General features: G+C 41.4%; 1 protein-coding gene across 1 annotated transcript in view; it reads left to right on the top strand.

Annotated features, from left to right (window-relative positions):
• Positions 1 to 14,868, top strand: part of exoc4 (exocyst complex component 4) — a 195,062-nt gene that overhangs the window by 156,811 nt on the left and 23,383 nt on the right. Inside the window, exons 17-19 of the mRNA XM_049566575.1 lie at positions 3,790 to 3,934; positions 10,939 to 11,117; positions 12,338 to 12,497. Of these exons, the coding sequence (XP_049422532.1) occupies positions 3,790 to 3,934; positions 10,939 to 11,117; positions 12,338 to 12,497 (484 nt within the window). The remainder of the gene's footprint in view (positions 1 to 3,789; positions 3,935 to 10,938; positions 11,118 to 12,337; positions 12,498 to 14,868) is intronic.

Below are 14,868 nucleotides of genomic sequence, written 5' to 3'. Positions count from 1 at the left end.
ATGTTAGCCAAGCCACCCTCTAATTATCTGAGAAAGCACGGTGCTGGCTCCAGCTGTGGCAACAATGAAACTGATTAAAAACAGGGAAGGAAGGCTCATGATTTAGTGGTTTACTTACAACTTTATGGGGTGAAAGAGAAGAGAGTATTTTCATCCTGAAAAACCTTCAATTTTTGTTGTTTTTAGTTGATAGTTGTTATTTTTCCCAAGTAAAAAGATCCTGAGCACGGTTTTCTGTTGGAGTAGACAGCGCTTAGCAGTTTGATGATGTTTTCACCCGCAATCACACATTTTATTGCAAACTTGGGTCTTTACCTGAAGTGTTTATTTGCTAGATTTAAGCCAGAGTCGGAGTCTTTTGGTTTTATAAACCGCCTGGAATTGCTGCAAATTGCTCTGCACTGCGGTGTCTCGTGATACGCAGCACACACACATTATCAAGAGGTTTACTTAAGAAGACAGTTAATTAGCAAGTGAGTTCACACATACAGTATGTACATATAGCACTTCTTCATACGCAGTCCCACACATCCCATGCACCCCTTTAATAGGAAATATAATCTCCAGCCTTTATCTCTGTATGTTAGACATACAGGCCATAAGAGCAGCTGTCAGAGTGATGTCACATCACAGCCCTGCGTGTGTTTGCTTTGTTGATTGGATGGCCATGGCACATACCTGGCTGCTGTTTGCCTAAGCCAATGGTCTTTCCTCTTATCAGGGGTTAATTTTACGTAACTTAACAGGGAGAGAAGCACATATTCAGCAGTACATAGGAATGTGTAAACATGAGCACACAGAAGCACTAACCATGTACGGCAGTGAAGGAATAGTGGTTTATTGAGTGTAGAAATACATGTACAGTAAAGTTTAGAATTTAAGTTGGCCTTAGTAATGTTGGAGGGTATGCAAAGTTATTCCAGTTTGACATAAATACCTGAATTTTATATATTGTCCATAGAGGAATGTGACTTTCATGAGTTGTCTCCAAGTTTCCAGATGTCGTGTTTGATTAGCAGAAGGTTTAATATTATCAGTTGGATGTTGAATTCATTAAATGGTGTTAAATGTTCATACACAGCGCTGTTGGGTCCTCTTGGGTGTTCACTTCGTTTAGAAATTAAGCAGCGTTCAGCTTTGTGGATGTAATTAGCATTCAACCTTTAAAAGAGCGGGTTCATCTGCGTTTTCCCTGTTTTTCAAATGAACAAACACATTGATAGATCCATAAGCAGCACATCACTTACAGTGGATGCCGGTCGGCACAATGTACTGCTGTGAACACCACTTCAGTTTGGTTCACAAAATCACACAATAACACAAACTCATCGACAAATCAGAGGGAACACTAAACCAGTAACTCATGTGTTCTGCGAGGTAAAATTACATTTCTGTCAAAGGAGTCTGGTGGCTTTGGACGGGGCGCAACACCACAACATATTTTAGCCTATTTAAAAAAGGAGCACCTAAAAATATTGATATTAGTTCAAGTGTGCGCTATATTAAGATTATTTTACCCCTTAACCTTACCGTCAGACAGCATCTTCTGACGAGGAACTAAAGCTGTTATAAATCGACGTCCTCATAGCTACCAGACTCCATTGACAGACAGTAATTTTACCTCACAGCACATTGAAGTTAATCTGCTAGTCTTGATTGTTAAGTAGCAGTACATGGGTTAATATACAACAGTGTCAGCATCCAGAAACCTATGTTAGGTCACGTGGAAAAAATGGTTTTAAATGGGCTTGGGGAAATAGCTTTTTGACGCTAAAAAAGAAAACATACCTTAACCACAACTTTAATTTTTGGGTTTAAATACATAAGGAACACTACTGGACAGCTACAGGATGATGTTAAAAACTAAAAAAACAAAACAAAATGGGGCACCCACTAGCTTGCCTGGTAGAGCAGGTGCTCCATGTACAAGGGCTTTGTCCTTGCTGCAGCGGCTGTGGGCGCAATTCCAACCTATGGCTCTTTGCTGCATGTCATCACCCCTTCTCCCTGTTTCATGCTATATCTGTCCGGTCAAATGAAGGCAAAAAGCCCCAGAAAATATCTTAAAAAAGAAATAAATTGAAAAAAAAGGGAGCTGCCCTTTGAATAAGTGTTGGATCTTTAGTGAGTATGACATATGGGGTGTCCTTGTCATGTCATATTGTTCTGAACTTGTTCTCTGTCCTTTGATTATTTCCACTTTTTGTACATTTTGTTGTCTTTTTAGGATGTGTTCTATAATGTTTCCAGTAAATGGTAGAATAATCCATATTTTTAGGACACAGTTTTTCATCTCTCCTGGTTTGTTCATGTAAACATCAGTAGATCACCTGGTTTTCTACTCTAACAGTTGTGATGTTGTGTGTCCCAGTCAGCCACTTCTGAAAAACTCAAAACCTTAGAGTTATCTGGAAAATGTACTACATTTACAAGCTAACTTATGATTAGGGAGTTTTTTGATTTTTTATACAGTTTATAGAACAGCACATGTACTTTCCCAGTAGACTTTTGGGTCAGTCCACAGTTTTCGCATCATTTCCAAATGAGAAAGAATGAAAACAACACTGTGTTATGTGAGTGAGTCCCTGTGGAGGAATACCTGTAATCTCACATCCTCTCTGTTTTGGGGAGTGTCAAACAGAAGTATCAGTCATAGAGAGGGAAGACAAATGAACAGGTTGTATCGGCCTTCGTTCAGACTTGCTGCCACTCTGTCCTTCCTCTGTGCATGTGTGCCTGCGTGCATGCATGTGTGACCTTCGGAAGGGCAGGAAGAGTAACTGGGGAGCTGGCTTTGACTGCGGCACATCGATCGTGGACTCCTGCATTCTCCTGCTCAACAGTCACTCTTTGTACACACACAAACACCCTCACACACACACACACACACAAACATACACACACACACTCGCCTCATTGACCAAATAGACTTACATATGACTGACGGGGCCAATTTCTCTCCCTTTCCTCCCCTTGCTAATTTATGGCCATTGATCTACACCAGGCTGAATTTATATACACTCATCATGCTCTCGTGCACCCTGGCTCTCCCTCTCTCTCTCTCTCCTCACACACACATACACACAGGTCTTTTGTGTGGTTTACAATGCAGCGCACTGACACATGCTCCTGCTGTCTCAGCACAAGTGGCGAGAAGAAAGTACAAGAACATACTGAAGGACTCAGGAAGTGTGTGAAGAATGGTTTCATTTGTGCGTACTGTATAAGCCGGTGTCATTTTCAGTACCTGATTATGTCAATATGAAGTGACATGCATGCATATTATTACCTTGGAGTACAGTACAGTGTGTGTGTGAGCACAGAGGTCAGGGACAACTACACAGCAGAACCTCTGGAGCTGGTAGGACTTAAGCAGCTTGCTCAAGCACTTTTTAGCAGCATCCAAACACCGAAACGTCGTCCTAGTTCCTCTAGTTAAAGGTAAACTATGCAGGAATTGTCAGCTGCTGTTTGTAAACAGTATCGCCAGCATAAGTGAAAGTTAAAGTCAACCCCAGATTTGCTTTATTTGCATTTTTTTGGCACTGTGTCTGTGATGTTTGTAGCATTCTCTTGGATGTGTGCTGCTTACGGTGTGGCATGTTTAATAAAGTCCCAACCTCACCTAAGTGCTGTGCCTAGCAATACACAGCCACACACTTCTAGTGGAAGGGATTACTCTTGTATGAGTCTATACGTCCTTTTACTCACTACTATTACCCCTGTTTGGTACAACTGTGTTTGTAAGTGGTGTCATTGTGTGTTTTCCTGTCTACTCTGTCCATCCAGGTGCGTCTCCGTGCTCAGCAGACAGCCAGGTGGTTGGTGAGAGCGAGCGGAGCAGAGAGCAGATTCTCCAGACCCTAAGCGACCTGTCCAGGGGCTTCCAGGACATTGCAGACCGCTGTCTTCTGGTATTGCATCTGGAAGTCAGGTATGCAGGAAAACGCAACCACACACAGAAATTGCAGAAATTAAAACACACACTGGGATTTTATATGCTTTTCTTACATATCTTATCGTGTTGTTACCCGTTGAGGTGACAGATGGCCTGAGATTCTTTGGCAGAACCATTCTGAATGCACAAAGTCAACGTTAGGACTGAAAATGATCAGGAATGCTTGCTTTTTTTTGTACAAACATTTTAAATTTTAAATGTTTCAGCACTGTATTAAGCAGCTTTTTTCAATTGCAGTGCTACTTATCCAACCCAATAGCCAGAAAAAATGTTGGCATTGTATTTTTCATATGTAGCGGATAAGTTGAAACTTATGTTTCTTTACATTGCAATTATTAATTTTATGTTGTGACGAGGGATGGGATAAGAACTGGTTCCAAATGTCCGATCCATCAGAATCGTATGCCTCCAACCTTATCAGTTTCTATTATTTAGGCCAGCATGTTTTTCTGACAGTTGCACATTATAAAGCAAAGACGTCAAACTCATGTCTATGCTGCTGGAAACTTGCAACAAGAAGGAGTCATGGCAGAGAGAAAGACACAGTCCAAAGGCTCCATTTCAAGAAGGAAGAGGACAACAGTGCTGCTCCTAGTATCAGTAAAATGATCATTTCAAGTAAGGGTGGAAACACCAGCAATATGCAGAAACATCTTTCCATGCAATATGGGCTTAAATCCTAGAAATATACATTTGACACTCAAAACACAAGTGCAACTGCTTCCCCATCGAGCAGCATGTCCATTACTGAGAGTAAATACTGTCATCGTAACATTAGCGCCACTCAGGCAGGATGAGCCCATCTTAAGTCCTCACGCACCAATTCAACAACTGAGAGCTGTAGACAGCTGCAAGCAAGAAAGAAAACATAGAGAGAGGCAAAAAAGCACCTGCAGGTGTAGAACACAGCAGCAGATGCACAAAGCAGCCACCATACGTGCAAGACCCTCTGCTTGATGAACACTCTCACAGGTTCACTGTGCTCACAAAGCTGTATTCTGCTCACACCAATCAACTTGACTATTGGCAGTTGGAGGTGGAAACCAAGGGAGACGTTGGATCTCTTGTGATAGGTCACTTTCAGCACAATCACACCTACACATGGCTCTACTTGTTCCTATATTGACAGCTGTCCTTACAGGAGAGCGGAAGTTAATCACAGAAGGAGAAGTGTTTATGTCTTTACTGACAAGTTAGCTCAACATGTCGCCATAAATAAAGGAATGTATACGTTTCTCTAGCCTGTGATGTTGTTGGTACTTTAATATGGCCCAGACCATACCAATGTAGCTAAAGCTAGTATTGGAACTACTCTTAGCTAACATGGCTATTGTTAACCTAGCTATCGTAGCGAGTCTGACGGTGAATCAGAAGTGGTCGGTCGGTAAAATTCAACAAATGCCACTGGATTGGTGTTAAATTGCAAAATCGTGGCCCTTGATGAGACATGAGTGTACAAATTAAATTCAGAAACAAAATTTCCAACAGTTAGCTAATAAAATAGTTCAGACTGCGTGAAAAATGTATTGGTTGTTAAATGCTGTGAATAGGCTTATATTGCCCCCTCCTGGCAGATGTAGGAACCTACCTATGTAAATTCACACCAGTGTTGGAATGTAAAGTAAAACGACATCAGGTGTAATCAATATATAAAATACATATGTATGTTAAGTACAGTGTGCTTATGGAGCATGTTTAATTGCACTCACTGCTAAAGAAATAAATGTGTTGCGATAGCTAGGGTTATGAAAGCATCATGTTTTGGCTTGAAAAACCCAATCTGGTTGCCACAAACACAGCTGAAAAACACGCGCTGTTGTTGGTCTTGAACAGTGGTCTGCGGCCGTCTGTAGCTTGGCGGCCATCATATCAAGGTGTCACACTATCCACCATCCCCTCATCCTCTTGATGAGAAATTCAGCTCAAATGCAACATACCTGTGGTTTGCAGAAATGCATAATGCCAACATTTATTCTGGCAGGTGGACTGAATTATTCTGTCAAAATGATGTGAATAAAGCAATTAAATCATTTTTGTTATTCAACTTAATGTATTAAACATTTGTTTATTAGCAGTTCTGCACTTAAACCATATCCATTTTTAGTCCGTGCATTTAACTACACAGTCAGTCATAGTGCTCAAAGCATGCTGAGTTGACTTGACGTGTATGTTGTGTTGACTTTTTTTACTTCAAGGCAATGAAAACAAGTGTCGGTAGAAAATATAGTTCCAACAACATTATACAGTAGTAGGAAAATTGTATTTTTCAAGGTCAGCATGCAACAAAACAACTGCACCCATTGTTTTCTGTTTAGGCCCACACACTGGTGGCATCACATGTTGATGAGCCTCAAGTTGTCAAGACGTGCCAGTGTCTTATTTTCCAGGGCTGATCTATGTATAGTCAACAGACTAGCAGCACATTTAATCACATTTACTCCACAGATTGCCACATCCCAGCTTGTGCACCTTGATTACTATTTCTGTCTGTGTCATACACTGGGGTGTGTGCTGTGTATGTGACACGCGTCAAATGATACGAACAGACATCGTGTTTCACTTTCCTCTCATCTTCCTGTGGAATCAGTGCATTGATATAACCCATTTGTGTCACTCGCCAGCTGAACGAAACAAAGATTGTTACAGCGTGAAATCATTTACCACTCGCTTACCATGATCATGCTGCACAAGCTTGGAGGACATCATTAAATCATGAGGACAAAAATGATCAGCTGCATCACACTTCCGCCCTAAATGCACAACTTCGTCAATTTACACTTTGTCTTGAGTATGTGTTGATGCGAATGTCAGTATCGGAGTTAATTTACCACACCATATACTCCCTCTCCCCCACAACCACTAATAGTCCTCCATCATCCCTCTCCCTTTCTTTCCATCCCTCCATGCACCACTATTTCCCCGTAGACTATTGTATAGCTTATGCAATATTGTTTATGATTTCAGTAGAAAACCCTCCCTGAGGCTGATGTCTAGCTATATGCTACACTCCATTGACTCGCCCCATCTAGCGAATTTCCCCTGATAGTGGTACCAACTAAATGAAGCCATGAGGAAGAGAGCAAGATGGGAGGGAGGAGATGGGAGGGAGATAAGGTTAAAATGATGGTGGGGGTTAAAGAAGGGAGATACAGTAGCTAAGTGGGAGAAATGATTGAATAGAGAGAGAGTGAAGTGAGATGGGAGCATTAAAAATGTGGTGTGGTTGTTGGCTTTGCCGTAGGGGGAAGAGACATTCACCCATATCATTTTATACCTTTCTGCTCAGGGCACTGTGATGATGGAATTATGAGAGTATTGACTCCTTAAGTCGAGACAGAAATGAGCCTTCTACGGACCTAAAGGACCTCCGACTTAGATGGAGGTGTTTAAATGGGCAGCGAGAAGCAGCATATTGTTAAAGGATGTCTTAAAAGTCCCCTCTATAACCCATTACAGTCCTAAAAGCAGTATTAAATATACGTTACTGTGGGCGTAAAATGGTAAGACGGACAAACTAGAGATAAGAATTGTTTGCTTCTCAGTTTTTTAATTTAGAGCCAAAAATGGTAGGCTCAAAAGTATAAAAAATGTTTTTCGAAAGTTCTGACAGTTTCTGAAATTAGGTCTTTTGTAAAGTCACATCAGCCTTGTTCGTGGCATTTGGATATGATCCTATTTACAAAATAAAATATGTGTATTTCTACCACCCAAAATGAAAGTGAATAGAAAAACTCTTGATCAAGGTTCAGTTACTCCACTGGCCAAGGGCACAAATCTGTGTTTGTACCACATCTTTATTCAATTTGCCCTGAAAAGAAATCGCCATGAAAATTAATTACAAAATGTCAAAAATGTGTATCAGTGTAAATGTGAGCTTCTCTGGCATACACTCCATTAATTTAATTAAATGCTTTTAAAGGCACAATTTGCCGTCATTTTTGGAGGGGGGAAACATAGTATGAAAGAGAACCACAGGCTGTTTGCTGTAAATTTACTAAATGTTTAAGGCTTTCTTTACCTCTAAGAGTTGTACAAAATACGTACTTCGCACTGTGCTCTACAGATTGCCCTTAATTAATCCAGTCCATTAGCTGAATAAGTGGATATATTACAAGTACTCTAAACATAATGATTTCTTTCTAAATTATAGGTGTTAGAGTAGGTATATACATATATATATATATATATATGTATATACAGTACAGGCCAAAAGTTTGGACACACCTTCTCATTCAATGCGTTTTCTTTATTTTCATGACTATTTACATTGTAGATTCTCACTGAAGGCATCAAAACTATGAATGAACACATGTGGAGTTATGTACTTAACAAAAAAAGGTGAAATAACTGAAAACATGTTTTATATTCTAGTTTCTTCAAAATAGCCACCCTTTGCTCTGATTACTGCTTTGCACACTCTTGGCATTCTCTCCATGAGCTTCAAGAGGTAGTCACCTGAAATGGTTTCCACTTCACAGGTGTGCCTTATCAGGGTTAATTAGTGGAATTTCTTGCTTTATCAATGGGGTTGTGTTGTGCAGAAGTCAGGTTAATACACAGCCGACAGCCCTACTGGACAACTGTTAAAATTCATATTATGGCAAGAACCAATCAGCTAACTAAAGAAAAACGAGTGGCCATCATTACTTTAAGAAATGAAGGTCAGTCAGTCCGGAAAATTGCAAAAACTTTAAATGTGTCCCCAAGTGGAGTCGCAAAACCATCAAGCGCTCGAAACTGGCACACATGAGGACCGACCCAGGAAAGGAAGACCAAGAGTCACCTCTGCTTCTGAGGATAAGTTCATCCGAGTCACCAGCCTCAGAAATCGCAAGTTAACAGCAGCTCAGATCAGAGACCAGATGAATGCCACACAGAGTTCTAGCAGCAGACCCATCTCTAGAACAACTGTTAAGAGGAGACTGCGAATCAGGCCTTCATGGTCAAATAGCTGCTAGGAAACCACTGCTAAGGAGAGGCAACAAGCAGAAGAGATTTGTTTGGGCCAAGAAACACAAGGAATGGACATTAGACCAGTGGAAATCTGTGCTTTGGTCTGATGAGTCCAAATTTGAGATCTTTGGTTCCAAGCGCCGTGTCTTTGTGAGACGCAGAAAAGGTGAACGGATGGATTCCACATGCCTGGTTCCCACTGTGAAGCATGGAGGAGGAGGTGTGATGGTGTGGGGGTGTTTTGCTGGTGACACTGTTGGGGATTTATTCAAAATTGAAGGCACACTGAACCAGCATGGCTACCACAGCATCCTGCAGCGACATGCCATCCCATCCGGTTTGCGTTTAGTTGGACGATCATTTATTTTTCAACAGGACAATGACCCCAAACACACCTCCAGGCTGTGTAAGGGCTATTTGACCAAGAAGGAGAGTGATGGAGTGCTGCAGCAGATGACCTGGCCTCCACAGTCACCGGACCTGAACCCAATCGAGATGGTTTGGGGTGAGCTGGACCGCAGAGTGAAGGCAAAGGGGCCAACAAGTGCTAAACACCTCTGGGAACTCCTTCAAGACTGTTGGAAAACCATTTCAGGTGACTACCTCTTGAAGCTCATGGAGAGAATGCCAAGAGTGTGCAAAGCAGTAATCAGAGCAAAGGGTGGCTATTTTGAAGAAACTAGAATATAAAACATGTTTTCAGTTATTTCACCTTTTTTTTGTTAAGTACATAACTCCACATGTGTTCATTCATAGTTTTGATGCCTTCAGTGAGAATCTACAATGTAAATAGTCATGAAAATAAAGAAAACGCATTGAATGAGAAGGTGTGTCCAAACTTTTGGCCTGTACTGTATATATATGTGTGTGTGTGTGTGTGTGTGTGTGTCGGTAGGGCATGGAAAGTGAGAATACTGAGTGCCAACTTCAGTGTACCTTTTACTTATGTCAAAGGGACAGTATGGATCTTTTGAAGTTGGGTTGTATGAGGTACTTATCCATAGTCAGTATTATTTACAGTAGATGGCGGTTAGCACGCCCCCAGTTTGAGAGCAGAGAACCGCCACGGAAGCTAAGCAATGTAATGTTGTGGACAAGGGCAGCAGCAAAACATATTTTAGCCACCTTAAAAAAGGCCAGCCTTAAAAAAATTAACATCAGTTTAAGTGTACGCTATATTTAGAATATTTTCACTACTTTATCTCGCTGTCAGGCAGCCCTTTCTGACAGGGAACTGAGCTAAAAGTGAAACTTATCTGTGTGTTCTTCAAAGCTAGACTCCATTGACAAAAACAGCAATTTTACCTCATTGAACACTGGAGTTTCTCATTTACTGCTGCCTTAATTAGTTAGTTTGTGTTAACATGTGAATTTGGTGTTTGAAATGGTTAATTTTGATTCACTTAAGTCACACAATAACACAAACAGTCCAACCAATCGAGGCAGTGGTAGACCAGCAACTTCTGTGTTTTGCAAGGTGAAGTAACTGTTCTTGGAGTCTGATGGCTCGATATATAACGGCTTCAGGTCCCCATTGGAAAGAGCCATCTGACGGCAAGGAGCAGTAAAGCTGTAAAATATTTTAAATATAGCGTACACCTAAACTGATACTGATGTTTTCTAGGTGGCTGAAATATGTTTTGCCGTTGCCCCTACTATGTAGTGTTTGTAATACACTGAATATGGATTAGTACCTCATTCAACCCCACTTCAAAAATTCCGAACTATACCTTTAAACTGACAGACGTTAACACACCTCATGCATTCAGTTTATGAGGCTCTTTTCTGTATTTTCCTTCTCATTTCTTGTGATGTTTTGAAACCTAGCAGGGGTTGTAGTTGATTTCAACATATCAGCAGTGAACTGTGAGAGAATTTGGGGGCAGCTGTTTAGCATTATAGCAAAATCAGCATGTCTACGTTTAACAACAAGATCTGAAATGGAAAGAGAAGAAAGTCAGACATCTAATTTTCCACTGTCTCTTTTCTGTCCCTCAACTACACTGTCCTCCCATGTCTCGTTCCAGGGTGCATTGCTTCCATTACCTGATTCCCCTGACAAAGCAAGGCAATTATGCCATTGTGGCTAATGTGGAGAGCATGGACTATGACCCGCTGGTGGTCAAACTGAACAAGGACATCTCAGCCATAGAGGAGGCCATGGGGGCCGCCCTGCAGCAGCACAAGTTCCAGTACATCTTTGAAGGTCAGTGCGGACTAGGGGTGAAGTATAAACAGCTGCCTAGACAATATTGTCAACCTTCAGTTATTTAATTGTGTCATGCGGTTATAAATATTAAAGGGACAGTTCACATATTTTTCCTCTTTCCCGTAGTGCTATTTATCAATCTAGATTGTTTTGGTGTGAGTTGCCAAATGTTGGAGATATCGCTCAGAGATGTCTGCCTTTTTTTTTTAATATAATGGAATTAGATGGCGCTTAGCTTCCGACTGAACTACACCCACCCATTGTATCGCCACACAGAATAAGTGTGATCATAAGTGCTATATCGCAGGCAACTGTACTTGATTGAGTTTCTTGAAGATGTTTCACCTCTCATCCAAGAACCTACTTCAGTTCTAACGGAGTGGTGCGTATGAGGTCACATGTGAGTTCTTAGTGTCAGAGTCATTAAGGTCAGATGTGAGTCGTTGGTCCATCCAGCCATCTTGTGTGTAGTCAGGGTTAGATGGGTCCAGGTGTGAATGGGGGTTAAGTCGTCTGGGGAGGGATCCCAAGACTGCAATGTAGGTGGGTGGTAAGTGATGTCGTAGGCCACCTTCTCTGTTAAACAGTGGTCGTTCCAGTTTGACGTGGAAGGCTTCTTTCACACCTCTTTCAAGACATCTGTCTTCTCTGGCCAAGATGTGAATGTTCTCAAAGGACTGTCCCTTTTCCTTAAGATGTAAAACAGCCAAGTCTTGTGCCATGCGCTTATGCTGTCACAAGCATGATACTCTTGTTCATGAGAAGATGCACGCTTCCCTCTGCGTGGTGATATCGTTGGCCAGTGTGGTTTAGTTAGGAAGAAAATAGCTCCTGCATGAACCTGCTCACAACAAGGTCTGTGAAATTAGATGAATAACCGGGTCATGATTTCTGGAAAGAGACACTGCTGGTGAGTTATTTAAATACATTCCTCTGGTGCTTTGAGCACCACAAGATTAGTGACATCTAGTTCTGGTATCTGTAACAATCAGCGACTCACACTTAAACAATCTAGATTGACAAATAGCACTACAGGTAAGAGGAAAAACATGTACTTTTGAATTTGGGGCAAACGTTCCCTTTAAATTATTGTTGACAAAAGATTCTTTACCCCTCCTTTTTCTGTTACTTTCTTTTTCTCCTTTTATTCCTTTGATTCTTCTTTATCTTGATCCGACAATCATTATTTCCATCTCTCTTCTCTTCCCTCTCACCAGGTCTGGGTCATCTTATCTCTTGTATTCTAATCAACGGCGCCCAGTACTTCAAGAGGATCAGCGAGTCTGGCATCAAGAAGATGTGCAGGAACATTTTTGTCCTCCAACAGAACCTCACTAACATCACCATGTCCAGGGAGGCCGACCTCGACTTTGCCAGGTAATTTCACATTTTCACAGGGTTAGCCACAGTGCAGTTCACCCCGAGCAGTTTTTGGGTTCACCCCGACCAGAAACCCTTTACTTGTGTGTGCACTTAGTTTCCACCAGGATGTGTTTATAAAGGCTCATAACCTTGGAAAGGAGTAGCTGGCAGAAGATATTTTTTGCAGTGTCTCTAAATTGTCATGCCAATATTTTATAAGAGCTTGCTGTTTCCCCTTGAGTTTTGCTGTTGTCATGGTGATAAAGCCTCTGATATCACACGACTCTCCCTTGAAACCCTAGATAATAATAATCTCATAAATAATAATATTAACACAAATTAATTTGTTGGAATCTGTTTTGCACGGGGATAATGATCAAAATTAATATCCCTTAATGATATACATCAAATTTTGTGTTAAGAAAGCCATCAAATCAGAAACAGACCAAACACACTGGCTGATTTGTAGTTTAAATTAGTCGATATATATATATGTCCACTCCTACTACACACCTGCACAGACACTCACAGACATGCACAACATCCTCAAGTTCAGACAGCAACTATGTCAGCGCGCGAGGCAGACAGATGGTCAAACAGATTGTCAAGCGCACTGTGTGTCTGTGTGCGTGCACAGTTGTTGGTGTTTATTTCTTATTCATACATTTATATTTTGTGAGTCTACCTGCTGTTGCCCAGCGCTGTCCAGCCCTGACAGGCATGGGGGAAATCAGCGCTCAGATATCTTTGTGAAAAAAGGAGGAGGGAGGGAGCAGGAGGGTAGAAAGAGAGAAGAAGACAGAAAGAGAAGGGTGATTCATAGTATTCATATGATATTTTTTTTTCTCCCTCTTTCAGAAGCTCGTGTCCTTGACAGGAGAGTGTGTGTGAGAGGAAGGGTGATGGAAAAGATGGAGAAAGAAGGGAGGGCTTGGGGGGAGGAAGATTGAAAAACTAAGTGAAAGGAAGTTATAGAAAAGGCGTCTTTCACAGGAGAAGGCATAGAAAGGAGTTGGAGAAGGCAGCATGGATAGTAGATATAATACAGCAGAGTGAGAGATGAAAGCGAGAAAGGCACAAATAGAAAGTGAAGAAAAGAGGAAGATGAAATATGGGAGAAGTACAAGAGGAGAAAGAAAGATGAAAATGTTAGGTGCTTGATTTTCAGATATATCTCTTTGTTTTCAGCTGTCCATGGATTATTTATTTTTCTTTTGTCCTCACCTGTCTTGTTTCATTATCTTGAGAAGGGAAAGAAGAAGAAACACTGGCTCTGTTGGAAATATTAGAATAAACTTAAATTGTTCTTAAAACATGAAGTTTTTTGCCCTGGACTCGTAAGGTAGTTTTGGCAGAGGAGGCAAGGGACACGGCCCCCTCAAGATTTAGAGCACTTGTGTTTGTCGTCTGTTAGAGCTGGGATTGGGTACCAAACTCTGTACTTTTAAGGGTACTGACTGAATAACGTACCAAATCATGTTTAATCAATCAGTGACAAATTTTGGTGCCTAAGAGTGCATCTGGGGGAAACCGCTGGGTCTAGATGAAAGTTGGAGGTGGCGCCCCGAAGCCACAAAGCTGCCCGTGGAATTGGGTGGCTGGCTCCACAGCTTTGGGTCACTTTGTGGTGGAGACAATGGAGCTCCCCGGAGTCATGGTGCTTCGTCAGCTTCCCAGCAAGCTGTAAATTATTGCTACAGTGCAAATAGTTTTGGTCTATCTGGTCTATTTTCTTTTCTATTTTATTTTGGAAATAGCTTAGTATCACTGCTGTTTTTGATTATGTTTTTTAAATTAAGTACTTATTCCACATATTATATAACAGAGAGTGAGACAGACACAAGCAGACAGACAGTCAAGCCCCATTTCCACCCAACACTTTCAGTATGGTACCTTTGGAACCAAAAGTAACCCTTCAGACATGGTACCTAGATCCTTGCGTTTCCAGCACACTCACTGCTCTATCCAGCTCTCACTGTATTTCCTCATTACCGGTGACACTTAGGGAAGTCTGCACCTCGTTTATCGTCCAAAGAACAAGACTGCACGCCAGCATTTTCAGAACAACATCAAACAGGCTGGAGTGAGAGTTTCTCTCCATGGGATATTTAAAAATTGCAGGTTTTTGCAGTTAGTCCCTCTCAGTCCCTCTCAGGAGTTTAGTGTTGCCGGAGCCCACAGGAACAGCGCTCTGCTTTGTTTTGTTAGTTTTCTTAGAGTGAGGATTAGAATATATGTTGTTCACATAACCTGGTAGAAATTGATATATACAAATGCTCCACCTTTTAGTACCAGATCTGTGTACATGGCACCCCAGCAGAGGGGTGACCAAAAATGGGGACAGTACAGAACAGTTCCATTGGTACCATCCACAACTTTTTATAGT

The sequence above is a fragment of the Epinephelus fuscoguttatus genome, linkage group LG22, assembly GCF_011397635.1.
Source record: "Epinephelus fuscoguttatus linkage group LG22, E.fuscoguttatus.final_Chr_v1".
Taxonomy (NCBI): Eukaryota; Metazoa; Chordata; class Actinopteri; order Perciformes; family Serranidae; genus Epinephelus; species Epinephelus fuscoguttatus.
The sequence above is the reverse complement of the archived record's forward strand: the minus strand, read 5'-3'. Positions and strand labels throughout refer to the sequence as shown.